Consider the following 14,464-nt stretch of genomic DNA (forward strand, 5'->3'; position numbering starts at 1 on the left):
TGTTTGCCGCTGCCACAGCGTGGCCACCGACAGACGAGTGGTGTAGGTCCACGCCCAGGAACTAAACCCAAGCCCCCAAAGCAGAGTGTGCCAAACTTAACCACTAGACCACCGGGGCTGGCCCAGCCTCAGTGTATTATTAATATTATTTTATCCCTTGAGAAGTTAGGAAGCGCTATCATTTCATAAAGAAAGAAAATACAGTCCAGTCTTCAGCAAAATTAAGAGCCCGCTCACTATTTTGTATCTAGTCACGACAACAGCATCCCCACCAACAGCAAAGTACAACAGGGGCCAGATGAAGTCAGTTTGAGGGCAATGTTTCTCTTTATTTTAGAAATGAGAGTGACTACACATATGAAAAATACCACTTAGCATTCAAGGTGGAAAAACTTACATAAAAATCATTTCCTAACCCCCACCCCTTGGTACTCAATGTCCCATCTCCCACTGAGGTAAGGCTGTGCCATTGTCCCACGGCTTAAAAAAAAAAAAAAAAATCCCACCATAAAGGGAAAACCCCATCCTATTAAAAACCCTCTGTCTCCATGTTGTAAGGAGTCCCAGGGCTCTGGCCCCTCAGTCAGACTTTTCCTTCTCCTTCATGTGTAAGAAGACGATGCTGAAGATGAAGAGCCCCACCATCATGGAGAAGGCACTGGCGTAGTAGGGATAGGCCGACGGGATGAAGCGCTCATACTGCGTGTGCTGGAGTGGCCTCACTGACACCTGCAACAGGACAGAGGTGACAGGCCCTGGCCATTCAGAAGCCCAGGCGGGGCACATGCTGGCTGAAAACAGGGACTACAACCTGTGCTTACCTGAGTGGAAGAGTACAGGTGTGTGTAGCCCAGGCGGTTGTAATCCACTTTAAACTGGAACACACCATACACGTCAGGCAACTTGAACTGGACACTGTATTTGCCACCTGGGGAAGATCCAAGACAGATAACCAGGAGGGGTGTCCCAGTGTTTCTGTTAGCTCCCAAGAGCAAGCCGGAGGCAGGGACTGTCTTCCTGTAGCTTTCTCGTGCTCAAGAATCACATTTACCTTTCTTCTTCAAGAAGGTCCTCACGAAAGGATCAATGCGCACAAACTCCAGCTGAATGTCATCACCATCGAAGGGGACCCATCTGCCATCTGAGAGCTGCTCGATCACGATGCTGTACTCCTGAGATCAAAGGCGGGTTAGCCAGGGGCGGCCAGCGACTGGAGGGATGCCGCCACCCTCGCTGCACTGCATCCCCACTCATGAAACTGGCAGGAACTCCCCGGAGTTCTGAAAACCTGGGCGAGCCCCCACCACCCAGCCCTGGACAGGGACTGAGGACACCACCCAACAGGTTAACCCTCCGACTCACATCTACACCTCTTCACAGGCCCATCGATGTCTGCACCCAAACCACACTCCTCTCCTGGAATGTGCGGGGCACTCGGGCCTCCCTGCTTCCACACTCGCTGCTGTCTTGCCTTCCCCACTTCCTTTTACTGATAGACTCATCCCCCACACCCACTCCCAGCAGAATGAATCAGCGGAGCCCCTCCCGCTTCCGCACTCCCACAGCAAAACCACACTTCTTCAAAAGGTCTCCTGTTAGGATACTGGTTTACATGCAGGCTCTCTGCACCTAGACTGACTTCTTCGGGGTAGAGGTTAACTTATTCATCCTCATTTAGACCTCTTTAGGCCCAACACAGAAGCGTTCAATAAATGCTTTTGAGCTAAATCAACTTGGCCAAACCTCGGGGCCCTCCCACTCCAAGAAGCTCTTACCACGAGGTCAGTGACAGTGTAGGCATTGGGTGGGGCTGTCTCGCCCACCCGATGATGGGACACAGGCCCCACGCGGAGGACACCCTCCTCCTTGAACACCCAGCGGGAGAGGGCCACAGCTAGCTCATAGTTGCCTGTCTGGGAATACCTGCAGAAGGGAAACAGGACAGGCTAGAGCACCGGCACCAACTTCTTTCCAGTGGGGCCTCATAAGCCAGACTGATCACCAGTGTAAACGGCACTAAGCGAGTTCCTGCCTGTAGGCCATACATAGCTAGGTATCCTGACTAAAGGGAACACAGGAAAAAATGAAAAGATGTGAGGTGGTGTTGCTTTGGTGTCACCTGCACAATAAATACACAATTTTCTAATCGTCTCTAGACACACCATTACTAAAAAAGTCTGGAGTGCCGACACCAGCAATACAGCAACAAAGTCAAGTCATCAAATAATTTTAAAGCACCTGAAGATACTTAGCCTCTGGGACTTCTAGCTCAAAGGCTCCTTCCTCATCCGAGTCCTCCCCATCTGCACAGACCCCACCACCCAGACCACACGGCCCTAAGCCTCCTGGCGTGTACCTCTGGGCGCCGGGCGTGGCCTTCTGCACTGCTGAGTTGAAGAAGGCATCGCTGAAGAAGTCGAGGGAGCCGCTGAAGATGACCCGGGCGTTGTTCCTGGCCTGGAGCCCAGCAATGAGGAGGGTGTTCTTCCCCACTGCATGGGGGTACTGGGAACAAGATGAGGCCGTCACCCAGGAGCGCCAGGGCAAGAGGACAGCAGGCTAGACCTGAACAACCCAGGCCCCAGCTGAGGGCGGAAGCTGAGACCCCACGGCTTCTGCCCACTTCCCGCTCCCACCAACTGCTCATTTCATCAGCCTCCGCAAAGCGTGCTGTCCCGCTTAGTTCTTATCTTCAAATAAACAAGCACTTTGCTACTGGGCCCAGGAGCTGGAGGCCTCAAGGCCGCAAAGGCCCCTCACCTGGGTGACAGGTTTATCCGGGAAGAAGGAGTAAGAGGTGGAAGAGCCCGTCAGGATGTCCAGCACCAAAGGATTGTCAGGATCGGCCACCATCCTGCAGCAGGAGAAGAGAAGCGCCCCACGCTGAGCCCAAGCACTGAGCCCAAAGGACCTGGGGGCCCCGAGGCCCATTTCTTCACAGGAATGAATCCCACTTTCTTAATAACAGCATCGGTTAACCATGAAGTCTGACTCTTAATGTCATGTCATAAATCAATCTCATCCACATCCTTTGGGGGAAAGAATGCCCCCAAATAATGACAAGTTTGGGTTGGTTTCCTGACAAAAGAAAGTGATCCCCTGTTCCCCCAGGTTTCTGCTGGCCTCTCCCTGCTCACTCACCCAACACCTCGAAAGAGGATGGGATTTAGCGATGATTTCCCAACAATGGTCGGGGCCTTCAGCAGGTTCTCAGTGTCAGCCACGATGAGCGTATGCTGCAAGGGCAGAGGGAGAGACAGGTGCTCAGGAAAAGGTGCCCCCAAGCCTGGGAGTCCCTCCCGACTCCCTCTTGGTTTCTAGGCTGAGCTTTGCTGTGAGAGCCTGACACCTGGAAGATGACAGGCCTGATTACCTGCCCAAGGTCTGAGATGTCATAGTTGTGATGGTCAATGACAGCTGTTTTCTCCTCGTCAAACTCGATGCCACACTCACTGCCCAGCTCTCGAAGAGGGTCACCTGCACAGACCCAGGAGATGCCTGGCTGAGCCCTTACAGGTGGGCCCTGGGCCAAGCAGTGTCACTTGTCCTAGCATCCTCATGACTCACTCTCCACCAGTCATCCATAGGGCCCTGCGGCTTCACTAGGCCAGGCTCAGCCCCAGCTGGACCCCTGGACAACAGCATGGTATTCTGCCTGCAGGGGTCAGAATCTGAATTGATAAACAAAAACAATCTGGCCTCTCCCTCCACAAGTACACAGTGACCTTGGTTCTGCACAAAAACCCCTGTGAAGCAAAGTAATGACCTCAGGCAAACAACCTGGATGAGCCTGGCTTACAATGCTTTGCTCTTCCTCATCATCATCCCACCAAGAAACCCACCCAGCATGGTTTTAAAAATCTGTCAATACTGAAAAAAATGAAACAAGATTGGCCAGGTGTTGTTAATTGTTGCAGCTGAGTGATAAGTACCCGGGGTTCAGGATACTACTCTCTCCCTACTTCTAAGTATCTCTGAAAACGTCCAAAATAGGAAACAAGAAATAATCTGTCAAATACTTTGAACTCTGCCCAATTAGCCTCCCCATTTGCCTTCTTTCTGTGAGAGAAGAGCCACCAGAAAAAAAAGAAAAACAAAAACAATAAATGGGAAAAACCAAAAACAGGAGGGGAAAAAAAAAAAGAAAACAAGGTTCCCAGTCCTTAAAAGGACCCACATCATTTGGGGCCAGCCCAGTGGCGTAGCGGTTAAGGTCGCACACTCCGCTTTGGCGGCTTGGGGTTCAAGGGTTTGGATCCTGGGCGCAGACCTACACGCTGCTCATCAAGCCATGCTGTGGTGGCGACCCACATACAAAACAGAGGAAGACTGGCACAGATGTTAGCTCAGCGACAATCTTCCTCAAGCATAAAGAGGAAGATTGGCAACAGATGTTAGCTCAGGGCCAATCTTCCTCACCAAAAACAAAAAAAAGACCTGCATCTTATTGACTCTGGTCACAGGAAAGCATGGGAGGGATGGAATGGCTCTGTAGTTCCCTCACTCACTCTTCAGCAAGGTCCACCCCATGAACGCCAGTTTGGCAGCTTCCATTTGTAAAGCTCTCCAAGCTCCCTGGAGAAACGGTGGAAAGTACCAGAACTTGCCAGGTCAGACTTACCAATGTCTGAGCTGGCAGCCACCAGGACACTGCCTCCACCGTCAATAAAGGTACTGATGGTCTCCACATTGATGTTGCCTCCAAAATCTGAAAGAAGCACAGACTCAGTGACCCAGAAGGTTCCTCTCACTGCTCCTCCGACACTTGGGCGGGTGAAGGTGAACTGCAGAGCAGCTACAATCAGTCACACAACAGCGCCCTCTGGAGGCCAAAACAGAAGGACTGTCTACCATACATTCCCAACTAGGGCAATTCTCCCATTTTCCCAATGTGAAGATCCAAAAGAACGGCTCGAATTCATCAACTTTTAGAAGTACAAATCAAACAGTCAAACACCTAGCAATCGTAGTTGTCAAGTTAGTTATACATATTTCAAGTCAGATGTAAACATTTGTTTACAAATGCTGCATTTTTCCATTCACATTTCATGAAACAACTTCATTCAAACTCATCACCTGCACGTTTCACATCAGCATATTTGTCATCACTAGAGCTACTTTTGGGGTCACCTGACACAGTTTTCCAGAGCCCATCAACTTCACTTCCATCTAAACTGAGAAAGAGCACTTTGAATCTGAGGATGCTGCTGTCACTTGACACTTGACACTAGCACTCACTTGCCCAACCTGAGCAGTTTTCTTCCCTATTAATCCTACAGAGTTAAATCCATGGTAGCCACAACGGAACCACTCTGCATACTGCTTTTATTAAAGCGGCCACCAAAAAGGCTCGTTAATTTCCTACATTTGTAATTGTGAGACCATACTCTTTTTTGGTCAATTGATTCGGTCAGGTGACTGCCACAAGCATCCAAAACCAGCACTGAGTGGGACTCTCGTAGGCTCCAGAGTCTTCCCCAAAGTGTACCCTGATGTTAACATAATGTAACGGCAGAAGCGCTCAGTAATTCACCTATTCATTAAGTGAAAATTATCTCTTGTGTGTTGAGAAGAAAAATAAAGGGGATAATGGGGGCAGGGGGAGCCGTTAAATAAAGGCTGGTCAGGGAAGACCTCGGGCAAGTGGCATCTGAGAAGGTGTGGGAGTGAGCCAGGCAGCAGGGGGTCAGAGCATTCCAGGCATCGGGAATGACAGGTGCAAGGTCCCCGAGGCAGTGAGCCTGTTAGCTGCTGGAGCCCAGTGTGGCTCAGCTGGAGAGAGTGAAGAGGTGAGTAACAGCAGAGGAGGCAGCGCTGAAGAGGGGACGGCAGTTCACGTAGGGCTCTGTCGGCCCCAGGAAGATGATGGCCGTGGGGAGGAGCCACTGGAGGCTCTTGAGCACGAGACCAATATCAACTGATTTATACTTTTAAATGATGCTTCTGGTAGCTGGAGGCAAAAGGGTGACAACAGTGATGTGGGGCAGGTCTTTAAATAACGCTGAATCTCAGAGAGAGAGAATTATTCCTTTTCCAATTATTTTTCAAGCTTTCTCCATCAAAGAGAATGTCTTGGTTTGATCCTGGTCTTAACATTTCTCTAACACTTGTCCATCTCCTCTTTTGAGAGGAAGCCTCGGGCTCAAAGCCTTCAGCAGGCAACAGAATCTGGCTAGAACTTAACAGCATTGTATTTATTCTATTTATAGTTACCTTCTATTTAGAGTGATGATACTGGCTTTCCATTTTCAGTGGTGACACTGGGTTCATTACTGGTTTCTTTTTAAAATGTTACATCAGTTTTTTTTTAAAGCAGTTCAGGGCCGGCCCGTGGCTTAGCGGTTAAGTGCGCACGCTCTGCTACTGGCGGCCCGGGTTCGGATCCCGGGCGCGCATTGACGCACTGCTTGTCCAGCCATGCTGAGGCCACATCCCACATACAGCAACTAGAAGGATGTGCAACTATGACATACAACTATCTACTGGGGGTTTGGGGGAAAAAAAGGAGGAGGATTGGCAATAGATGTTAGCTCAGAGCTGGTCTTCCTCAGCAAAAAGAGGATTAGCATGGATGTTAGCTCAGGGCTGATCTTCCTGACAAAAAAAATAAAATAAAATAAAAAAACAAAAGCAGTTCAATTTGAAGAAAAATATTAACTAATTATTAGCACAGGTGATATGGAACATGGTAAAAATCATGAAGGAGGTACAGAACTGACTAACATTTGTGAAACATTGTTTTAAGCTCTCTGACATTTCTTTAAGATCTCTGACAGATCCTCCTTGAGCATATCTCAACCTTCTCCCAGCCCGTCTCACCCACCGCTTCCTTCCTGCCCAGCGATACTCCCAACCCACCTCCTGAGCACAACTTGGACGGGTCCTCCACTCCATCCTGCTACATCCCGACACAGGGTTTGCTAACTCACTTCAAGTCCTTATTTTTATTTCCTCAAAGACAGCCTGAAAGAACTCAAGAGCAGGCTCTCTGTCCTTAATACCTCACCCAGTCTCCTGTTCAGTTCCTATTTCAGAGTTCCAAATGTGGCAGAAACTTAGCAAACGCCAATTAACCTGCTGAAGGCTCCATTCCTGCCAGTTACCTGCCAGTAACCTGAAGATTTTAACTTGTACAATCTGGGATTACATCCACCCAACTACACTGGCCTCTAAAGAGCCAACTCCAAAGGCACGTGTTGCAGGGGAGCTGGGGGTAACGTGATAAGTGACGGGAGCCTCAGGGAAAATACTTCAGGGGTTTGGCTGAACCCAATCCGACACGAACTACAGAGAATAAAGTAGCTGCCAAGGAAGCAAAAGACGTCCTAAGCTTCATCAACTGAAGGGAGAGGTGGCAGTCCTGTCATACCCCAGACAGGGACAACTTGAGGCCTTTGAGAAAAAGAGAAACTGAAGCCACTAAAGAAGAAAAGGACTAGGATGCTCACCAAAAAAGCGTGGCAAAAGAGAAACAGCCAAAGGAACTGGGCTCTTTAGTCTGGAGAAGAAACACCTGAATAGGCTATGATTCTGTGAAGGCTATGCCTGTAAGCAAAATAAGCACTAGACTTATTTTCTAAGGCCCTGGGGAGTATAAAAACCCCCCTTCCCGGTCCTCCCCAAATAAACACAGTAGGAGGTAGGAGGCAAATTTCAGTTTAATATAAAAACTTCTTAACAGAGTTGTCCAGTAGTTGAGCAGATTGCCTCATAAGATAGTAAGGTCTCTGTCACAGGAATACTGCAGTATCACTTGGATAATCTAGTGAAGATATTCATTCTTCAACTGAATATCTTCTAGTGAAGATATTCATTCAACAAGCAGCCCTCTACTAGGCCCTGGACATATCCATCCAGCATCAAATAGCGGGTTAGGTTAGATTACTACTAAGGTTCTTTTTCAGCCTGAGAACTATGAATCCATCTGAATTTTTAAGATCAACGACCACTATCCCTCTTGACAGCCTACCATTTCCTCTATCCACACAGGCCAACCCAACCAGGGCAGCTCTCCATGTTTCCTATCAGGCCCTTACAGAGAGAACTCCCTTCTCAGAGTAGCAGCGCCCGCAGTTCCCGGATCTGTGGCAACACCTGACCCCACAATCCTCAGCTGTGTCTTTCAGAACAGAGATGCCCAGGTTAGAAGTTAACCTTTTCCTCTTCTATGACAACAGCAGCGCCCGGGGCTGGCGGCCCATCATCCCATGACCCAGAAAATATCCAAGATGCAGAAGAAAGCTATCGGTCAGCCCCAGTTCTGGGGCGACGCGCAGCCCTTACCTTCTACCGAGGGGGAGAAGATGATGAGATTGTCATAGAGGAACTCCCCGTACTTAATGAGGGACAGGCTGGGGTCATCTGCGGTCTTGAATGTGAGTTCAAAGCCCCGGTCTGGACGAGAAGAAAACAGGGAGCTGAGGCAGGCGGGAGGCAAAGGGAAAGCGCCGCTGCAGAGATCACGACCGCCCCCCCCCCCCCCGGCGGCAGGCCAGACCTGGGCGGCCCGCTCGTGGAAACCGATGCCCCCGGGCTCGGGGACCTTTCCAACCCCAGACACCAGCCGCCCCTCGCACCCCGGTCTCACCCTTCAGGCTCCGGAAGAAGAGCGAATGCGTCTCCCGCAGGTTGAGGTTGTCCAGCAGCACCAAGGTGCGGAGACCGCTGGCGCAGACCGGGCCAAGCAAGGGCAGCAGCAGCAGCCACAGGAGGGCCCAAGCACGGGCCCCGGCGCCGAGCTCCATCTTCCTCCTCCTGCCAAAGAACCACACACCTGGACACCGGAAGTGCCCCGTCTACGGTCGCCCAATCGCGGCTCGTGGTCGTGGAGTACTACCCGGAAGTGATCCTGTAACGCCGGGGCCGCGGGTCGAGAGCCGCCGCTCGCACGGTAAGGAGCGGGGCGACCACCGGAACTGCCCCGGTTGGAGGCGGGGTCTCTGAACCCTATTGGCGGAAGGGGCGCGCGGCTCCGCCTCCCCACAGGAAAAGGCTCAATCCTAGAGAGACAGCTCTGCAACCGCGGCCAATCAGCAAGGCCGAGCGCCCTTTCGCTCCGCCCAGGCCGGGTTCCCGCCGGGAGCCCAGATCCCGCCTCTTCAGACCGATCCCGGCCTGCTCGGTCTTGACTGTCGTCTCCCGGGCGGGGCCTAGGGCGGCGGTGGCCACCCTGGACCACCTCCTCGGGCCTCACTGGAACCAGGCCCCACCTCCACCATCTCCAGGGAGGAAGGGGTTGGAAAAATAAGATCAGGGACAGGGGCCCTTTGAATCTCCTGCCGCTCACGCGCCCAGGGGCCTCGGCACCGGCCTGTCCTGCCCAGCCTGGTGGCCCACGCAGAGGCAGCGTGGATGGGCGGCGACTGGCCTAGCGATTAGAGAGCTCTAGCTGGGCTCACTCCAGCCTCCGCCTCTCGCTAGCCCTGTCACCCGGCATTTCACGGCTCTGCAGGCCCCTGTCCTAGGCTAGAAGTAGAGATAATAGCGAGGCCCAGCTTTCCTTACCTGTGTTTGCCTTTGGAACAGCCTGGGCTCTTGGGAGGACAGGGCAGGTTTTGAAATGCTTAGTGCAGGGCTAGGCTGAGCATCCTCAGTAACGCTGTCTCCCACCCCTTCTAAGTTTATATAGGGGCCACCTGGCTCACCTCAGACCGGCCGCAGTCCCCCACGGGTCTAAGTAAAAGCTAGCACAAGCAGCTCCAAGACTTCAACTGTCTGGGTCCCAACCACAATCCTGGGGCAACTGGTGAAGGTAATCGAGGAGAGAGAAGGTAGCTGTTCTTTTCTCACCTTTTACACTTGTCCACCAAGCCAAGAATGTGGGGTAAAAGTCAAAACCTCCCTCTGCCTCTCCTTAACTGGCTTTCCATCCCCACTGGCTCCTCCACGAGTTAAGCCTCTCACCCCTAACTCCTGCACAGCAGCCCAGCCCTCCTGCACACAATGCCACGTTGATCCACCTCTGACTCAGACCTGACGGTGCCAACCCGTCGCTTAGGGATCTGCCACAGCTCAGGGACACCCAAAGGCTCTTCACTCTCAGGTCTGCAACTAAATTCATCTCGGCAGCCTCAGCCCCCTCTGTCCCTGCTGAGGCTTCCATGGACGGGGTCTCCGCCCACCTTGTGCATACCCTGAGCTTCCCCACCTCCTGCCTTCTGCTCTTGCAGCTCCCTCTACCAGGAGGCCCCTCCTACATTCCCATCTTAAGCCTCCCGGATCTTCTCCATCCTTTATGGTAGCCCCACCCGATGCTGCTCCCTTCACAAGGAAGCTTTTTTCCCCACAAAGACCTGATCTTGCTTCCTTTCATTCCAAGTATGTACTGCAGCCTGCCTCGGGTTAGACCCATCTCCAAAGTTACCTAAGCACCCTCCACCCCAGCTTCTCCCGAGCGGAGCTCTGTGGCCAGGCCCTCGGCTGTGGCATCTCCCACAGTAACTAATACGAATAGGAGAAGGAGGAACGAGGTGCACTGACACAGGGCACCCGCTCTGCACCGGGAACTTCACGTACTATCTCATTTAACCTTCACAGTGGCCCTGTGAGGTGGGGGCTGTCCTCACCTATGAGGCTCAGAGTGAAATAAGGCGCAGGACAGCACCAAAGTTCCAGGCTTTTCTCTCAGCTTGTGGGCCCCTCCCACAGGGCAGGCCTGGGATACAATGGGCAAGGGGAGGGGTGTGTCCTGGGTAGCTGGGGTGGCCTGGATTCATTTCTGGACATGTCAGGACACCCAGTTCCAGCTGAGCCCCTGAGGCCTGTCAAAACCTGGGCTTTCGAAAGATGTGACCTCTATTTTCCAAAACAAGGGCTCCGCTTGTTTTGGAAACAAGGTCACAGATCCTTGGAGAATCTAATGACAGTTCGGATGCTCTCCCCAGAAAAAAAGCACTTGCACTCACAGCTGAAGGAGCTGCAGAAACCCTGGAGCCCATTTGTTTTAAAAGCCTCAGGGAGGGCCGGCCCCGTGGCTTAGCGGTTGAGTGCGCGCGCTCCGCTGCTGGCGGCCCGGGTTCGGATCCCGGGCGTGCACCAACACACCGCTTGTCGGGCCATGCTGAGGCCGCGTCCCACATACAGCAACTAGAAGGATGTGCAGCTATGACATACAACTATCTACTGGGGCTTCGGGGGAAAAAGTAAATAAATAAATAAAGGCCTCAGGGAGTTAAGAACCCACGCTCCAGAAAGCACTTTCCCACAAAGGCCAGGCAGCAGTGGCAGGCAGGGGCCCTAGCGACGCCGTCAGAGGATCAGGGAGGGGAGCGCATCGGTAAAAGGCAGTTTATTGGGGCAGCTGAATGTGAAGTGGCCTCCTCTGGGCTGCAGACCAGCTGGGGGTGGGCAGCATGGAAAGAGCTGCTCCAGGACCCTCTGTGCCCACCCCCAGGGCTTCCCCCAGGAAGTGGGTGGGGCCAGTGGATGGAGGCACAATTTTCAATCACCAAGATGTTGAGCTTGATCCATGTGGAATTTGCTGCCCACTCTGTCGGGGCTGCTGGTGAAGGCCTGGAGGCAGAGCTGAGGCCCTGAGCCCAAAGAGGCACAGAACAACACTGGTGGGCACGCACGGTGGGCCCTGTGGCAGGTGAGCAGATGCAAACACTGACTTGGTTTGGAGAGCTGAAGCAGGCTCTCCAAGGATGGTCCAACCGCTGAAGGGCTCACGCCCCAGGCAGAGGTGGGCTCTCTGGGTAAAGGGGAAGGGATGTGTCTTCCCAGGGCAAGGGCCGTCGGGCCTCCGGGTCACTGTGGGGGCAGGTGGAAGGAGGCCTGGCAGTCTCACGGAAACCCAAAGGCAGGGCAGCAGCAGGCAGCTGTGTTCACAGGGGCTCGCTGCCAAAGCTGCTTTTGCTTTTCTTACGCTTGGCCTTGGTGAAGGGGATGTCGAGGGACTCGAGGCGGAAGGGCCGGGGCTGGGGCATTTCAGGGGCCTGGGTAGGCGGGATGGCAGAGCTGTTGCTGAGCGGGGAGCTGAGGCCTGGCGGCGAGCTGTGGTGTGCTGTGGAGAAGAGGGGCAGAGGGGCCGGTAAGCCAGGAGTGCCAGGGATGGTGAGGAAACCCTCCGTGTGTGGGGTGGAGAGTCTGGCCCACCCCCCACCCAGCCAGAGGCCCTGGTCCCACAGCTGGGACCCCAAGCTCTGAGTGGCTGCTCTGGTTGAGGTCTCAGACCCAGCACTACGTCTGTGTCCAAAGGGTCTGGGCTGGGAGTGTGGAGTTTTAAAGCCTCGGACTGAGGCAGCCTGGGATCTCAAGCCAGACACGCCTGGGTTCAAAGCCCAGCTCCACGACTTCCTAGAAGTGTAACGCTGGGGAACTGCTCCTCTCTGAGCCTCAGTTTCCCCATATGCAGCATGGGTACAATGCCAGGTACTCAACTGATGTTTCTTTCCCCCCTTATTCTTCAACTCCACTTACTCTGCCTCTTAAATAACCTCAATGTAGATCTGAGATTTGCTTCTCATTGATATTTTATTGGAAGCTCTGTGGTCTTTGATTTTTAGTTTTAAAAGCAGAAAAATGAAGTGATTCTCCATTCTTGCTTATAAAAGTGTTTTGCTTTTGTGGCCCTGCCTTCCCCGCTTGGCTTCAGGGGGGAAAGCCACAATACAGGCATCGAGGAGGCTGGTGGGTAACTGACCAGGCCCGTGCAAGCCCACGCCAGGGGCCTGAGCTGCACGTTGAGGGCCCACTGTGTGTCAGGGGAGACATGAATCAAACACAGCACCTCTCCACCAGGAGACAAAGGGGTGGAGGAAAGGGGAGACTGTGTATTGAGCACCTACTGTGTGCCAGGCCCTGGGCTGGGCCGTTTCCCACCTCATCTCACCTAATCCTGAGAAGTAGGTATATCCCCCTCGGTTTATAGCTGAGGAAACTGAGGCTCAGAGAGGAAAAGGGGTTTTTAACCCAGGCCTGTCTGATTCCAAACCCACCCCGTCATGCCTCTCCCAGGTGGCAGAGGGTGGGAATGGCTCTCGTGAGGGCTGGGGGGCGTGGTGGGCAGGGCACTCACTGAGGCTCTTCATGGGGTCCGTGCTGAGGATCTGGCTGACCCGCTTCGACCGGAAGTAGTTACTGGCAATATTTTCGCTGTCGCTCCGACTGAGCATCAGCCTGTAGCGGTCTTCCTCCTGCTGAGATTCCAAATCCTCATGGGTCAAGGCCCCTTGTTTGTGCAATTCCTGTCTGGGCCCCTACCCAGGGCTCAGCAGCCTCTGCAAGCCTGGTGCGTGGGGGCTGCCTGAGCCTCATGGCCCGCTTTGGCGTACCCTACTACAGACCCAGACGCCCGGCGGCGGTTCGGGCAGCTCAGGGCAGGAGAGTCGCAGTCTCTAGCCAAGCCTACACACCCCGCTTCCTTGAGATGGGAAGTGCCTTGTTCTTTCCTGCAAGCTCAAAACAGGTATCCTGCCCGCTCCATCAGGAGCCAGGGCAATACTACATACCACAAACCCATCACAACGTAGTCATAGAATAGGTAACACAGTACTCGGCTCAGGGGCACGTTCAAGATCATTAGAACTGGAGTCCCAACCTCTTTGTCACCAAGGACTATTATTTTTCACTGCTATAGTGGACTTGTCTTCTTCGGCCTGAATCTCTCCCTTAAGGGACTACCCTTCTCCCACTTGACATGGTCCTGGGGGGGCTGATCATTCATAGTACCGTAAATACTGCCACTCCTGCCTGCCCACCCCCTTGCTACACAGCTGGACATGTGACCCAGAGTGGACCAAGCACAGAACTACATCTTCTGGACACAGTCATTGGTCCAAGAGGAGGCCCATAACCCAGGCAGAGCTGATCAGAATCTTTCCACGAGGGTTGGTTTAAGGATGCTTTAAGAGACTGGGTCTCTCATCCTGTTGGATCACCAATTGCCAGCAGCCATCTTTCCTGGCACGTGGAGAGAGCCTGCCTGAGTCTGAAGGTAACATTCCAAGGGAAGCAAAACCAAGAGGTGAAGAAACATAGAGAACCCTGACTATTTGAGCCCCTAGATCCAGCCATGCCTGAAACTGGTATACTTAACATGAACCAATAAATTCTCTATTTTGCTTATGATTGTTTGGGCATCTATCACCGGAACTAAATGCGTTCTGACTAATATAACCCCTTTGTGATCTCGGGTTAAGAATAGTTTTTTCAGGGCCGACCCCGTGGCTTAGCGGTTAAGTGTGCACGCTCCAATGCTGGCGGCCCGGGTTTGGATCCCAGGTGCTCACTGACGCACCACTTGTCCCGCCATGCTGAGGCTGCGTCCCACATACAGCAACTAGAAGGATGTGCAACTATGACATACAACTATCTACTGGGGCTTTGGGGGAAAAAAATAAAATAAATAAAATTAAAAAAAAAAAAGAATGGTTTTTTCAGGAACAACTTTCCCTTTTATACAAAGTTATCAAAAGCAGCCAATCAGAGCTTTAGACCAGCATGAGACCTTCCTTGCAGCCAC

General features: G+C 52.7%; 2 protein-coding genes across 3 annotated transcripts in view; both read right to left on the minus strand.

The window, feature by feature from the left end:
* Window positions 1–306: 306 nt before the first annotated feature.
* DDOST (dolichyl-diphosphooligosaccharide--protein glycosyltransferase non-catalytic subunit) lies at window positions 307–8,882 on the minus strand. The gene is made up of 11 exons (XM_058553086.1): window positions 8,588–8,882; window positions 8,284–8,394; window positions 4,622–4,708; window positions 3,374–3,477; window positions 3,142–3,236; window positions 2,761–2,854; window positions 2,357–2,505; window positions 1,776–1,923; window positions 1,052–1,172; window positions 822–928; window positions 307–729 (listed from the first exon to the last, which is right to left on the minus strand). Exons 1-11 carry the CDS (start codon window positions 8,742–8,744, stop codon window positions 580–582), a joined length of 1,323 nt encoding a protein of 440 aa, XP_058409069.1. The 5' UTR covers window positions 8,745–8,882; the 3' UTR covers window positions 307–579.
* A 2,896-nt stretch (window positions 8,883–11,778) lies between these two features.
* Window positions 11,779–14,464, minus strand: part of KIF17 (kinesin family member 17) — a 44,709-nt gene continuing 42,023 nt past the window's right edge. For both annotated transcript variants that reach the window (XM_058553089.1, XM_058553088.1), the window contains exons 14-15: window positions 13,019–13,139; window positions 11,779–12,004 (exon numbers count right to left, since the gene is read on the minus strand). In XM_058553089.1, coding sequence (XP_058409072.1) covers window positions 11,826–12,004; window positions 13,019–13,139 — 300 coding nt within the window. In that variant the 3' untranslated portion in view covers window positions 11,779–11,825. The remainder of the gene's footprint in view (window positions 12,005–13,018; window positions 13,140–14,464) is intronic.

Source organism: Diceros bicornis, chromosome 13 (assembly GCF_020826845.1).
Source record: "Diceros bicornis minor isolate mBicDic1 chromosome 13, mDicBic1.mat.cur, whole genome shotgun sequence".
Lineage (NCBI taxonomy): Eukaryota > Metazoa > Chordata > Mammalia > Perissodactyla > Rhinocerotidae > Diceros > Diceros bicornis.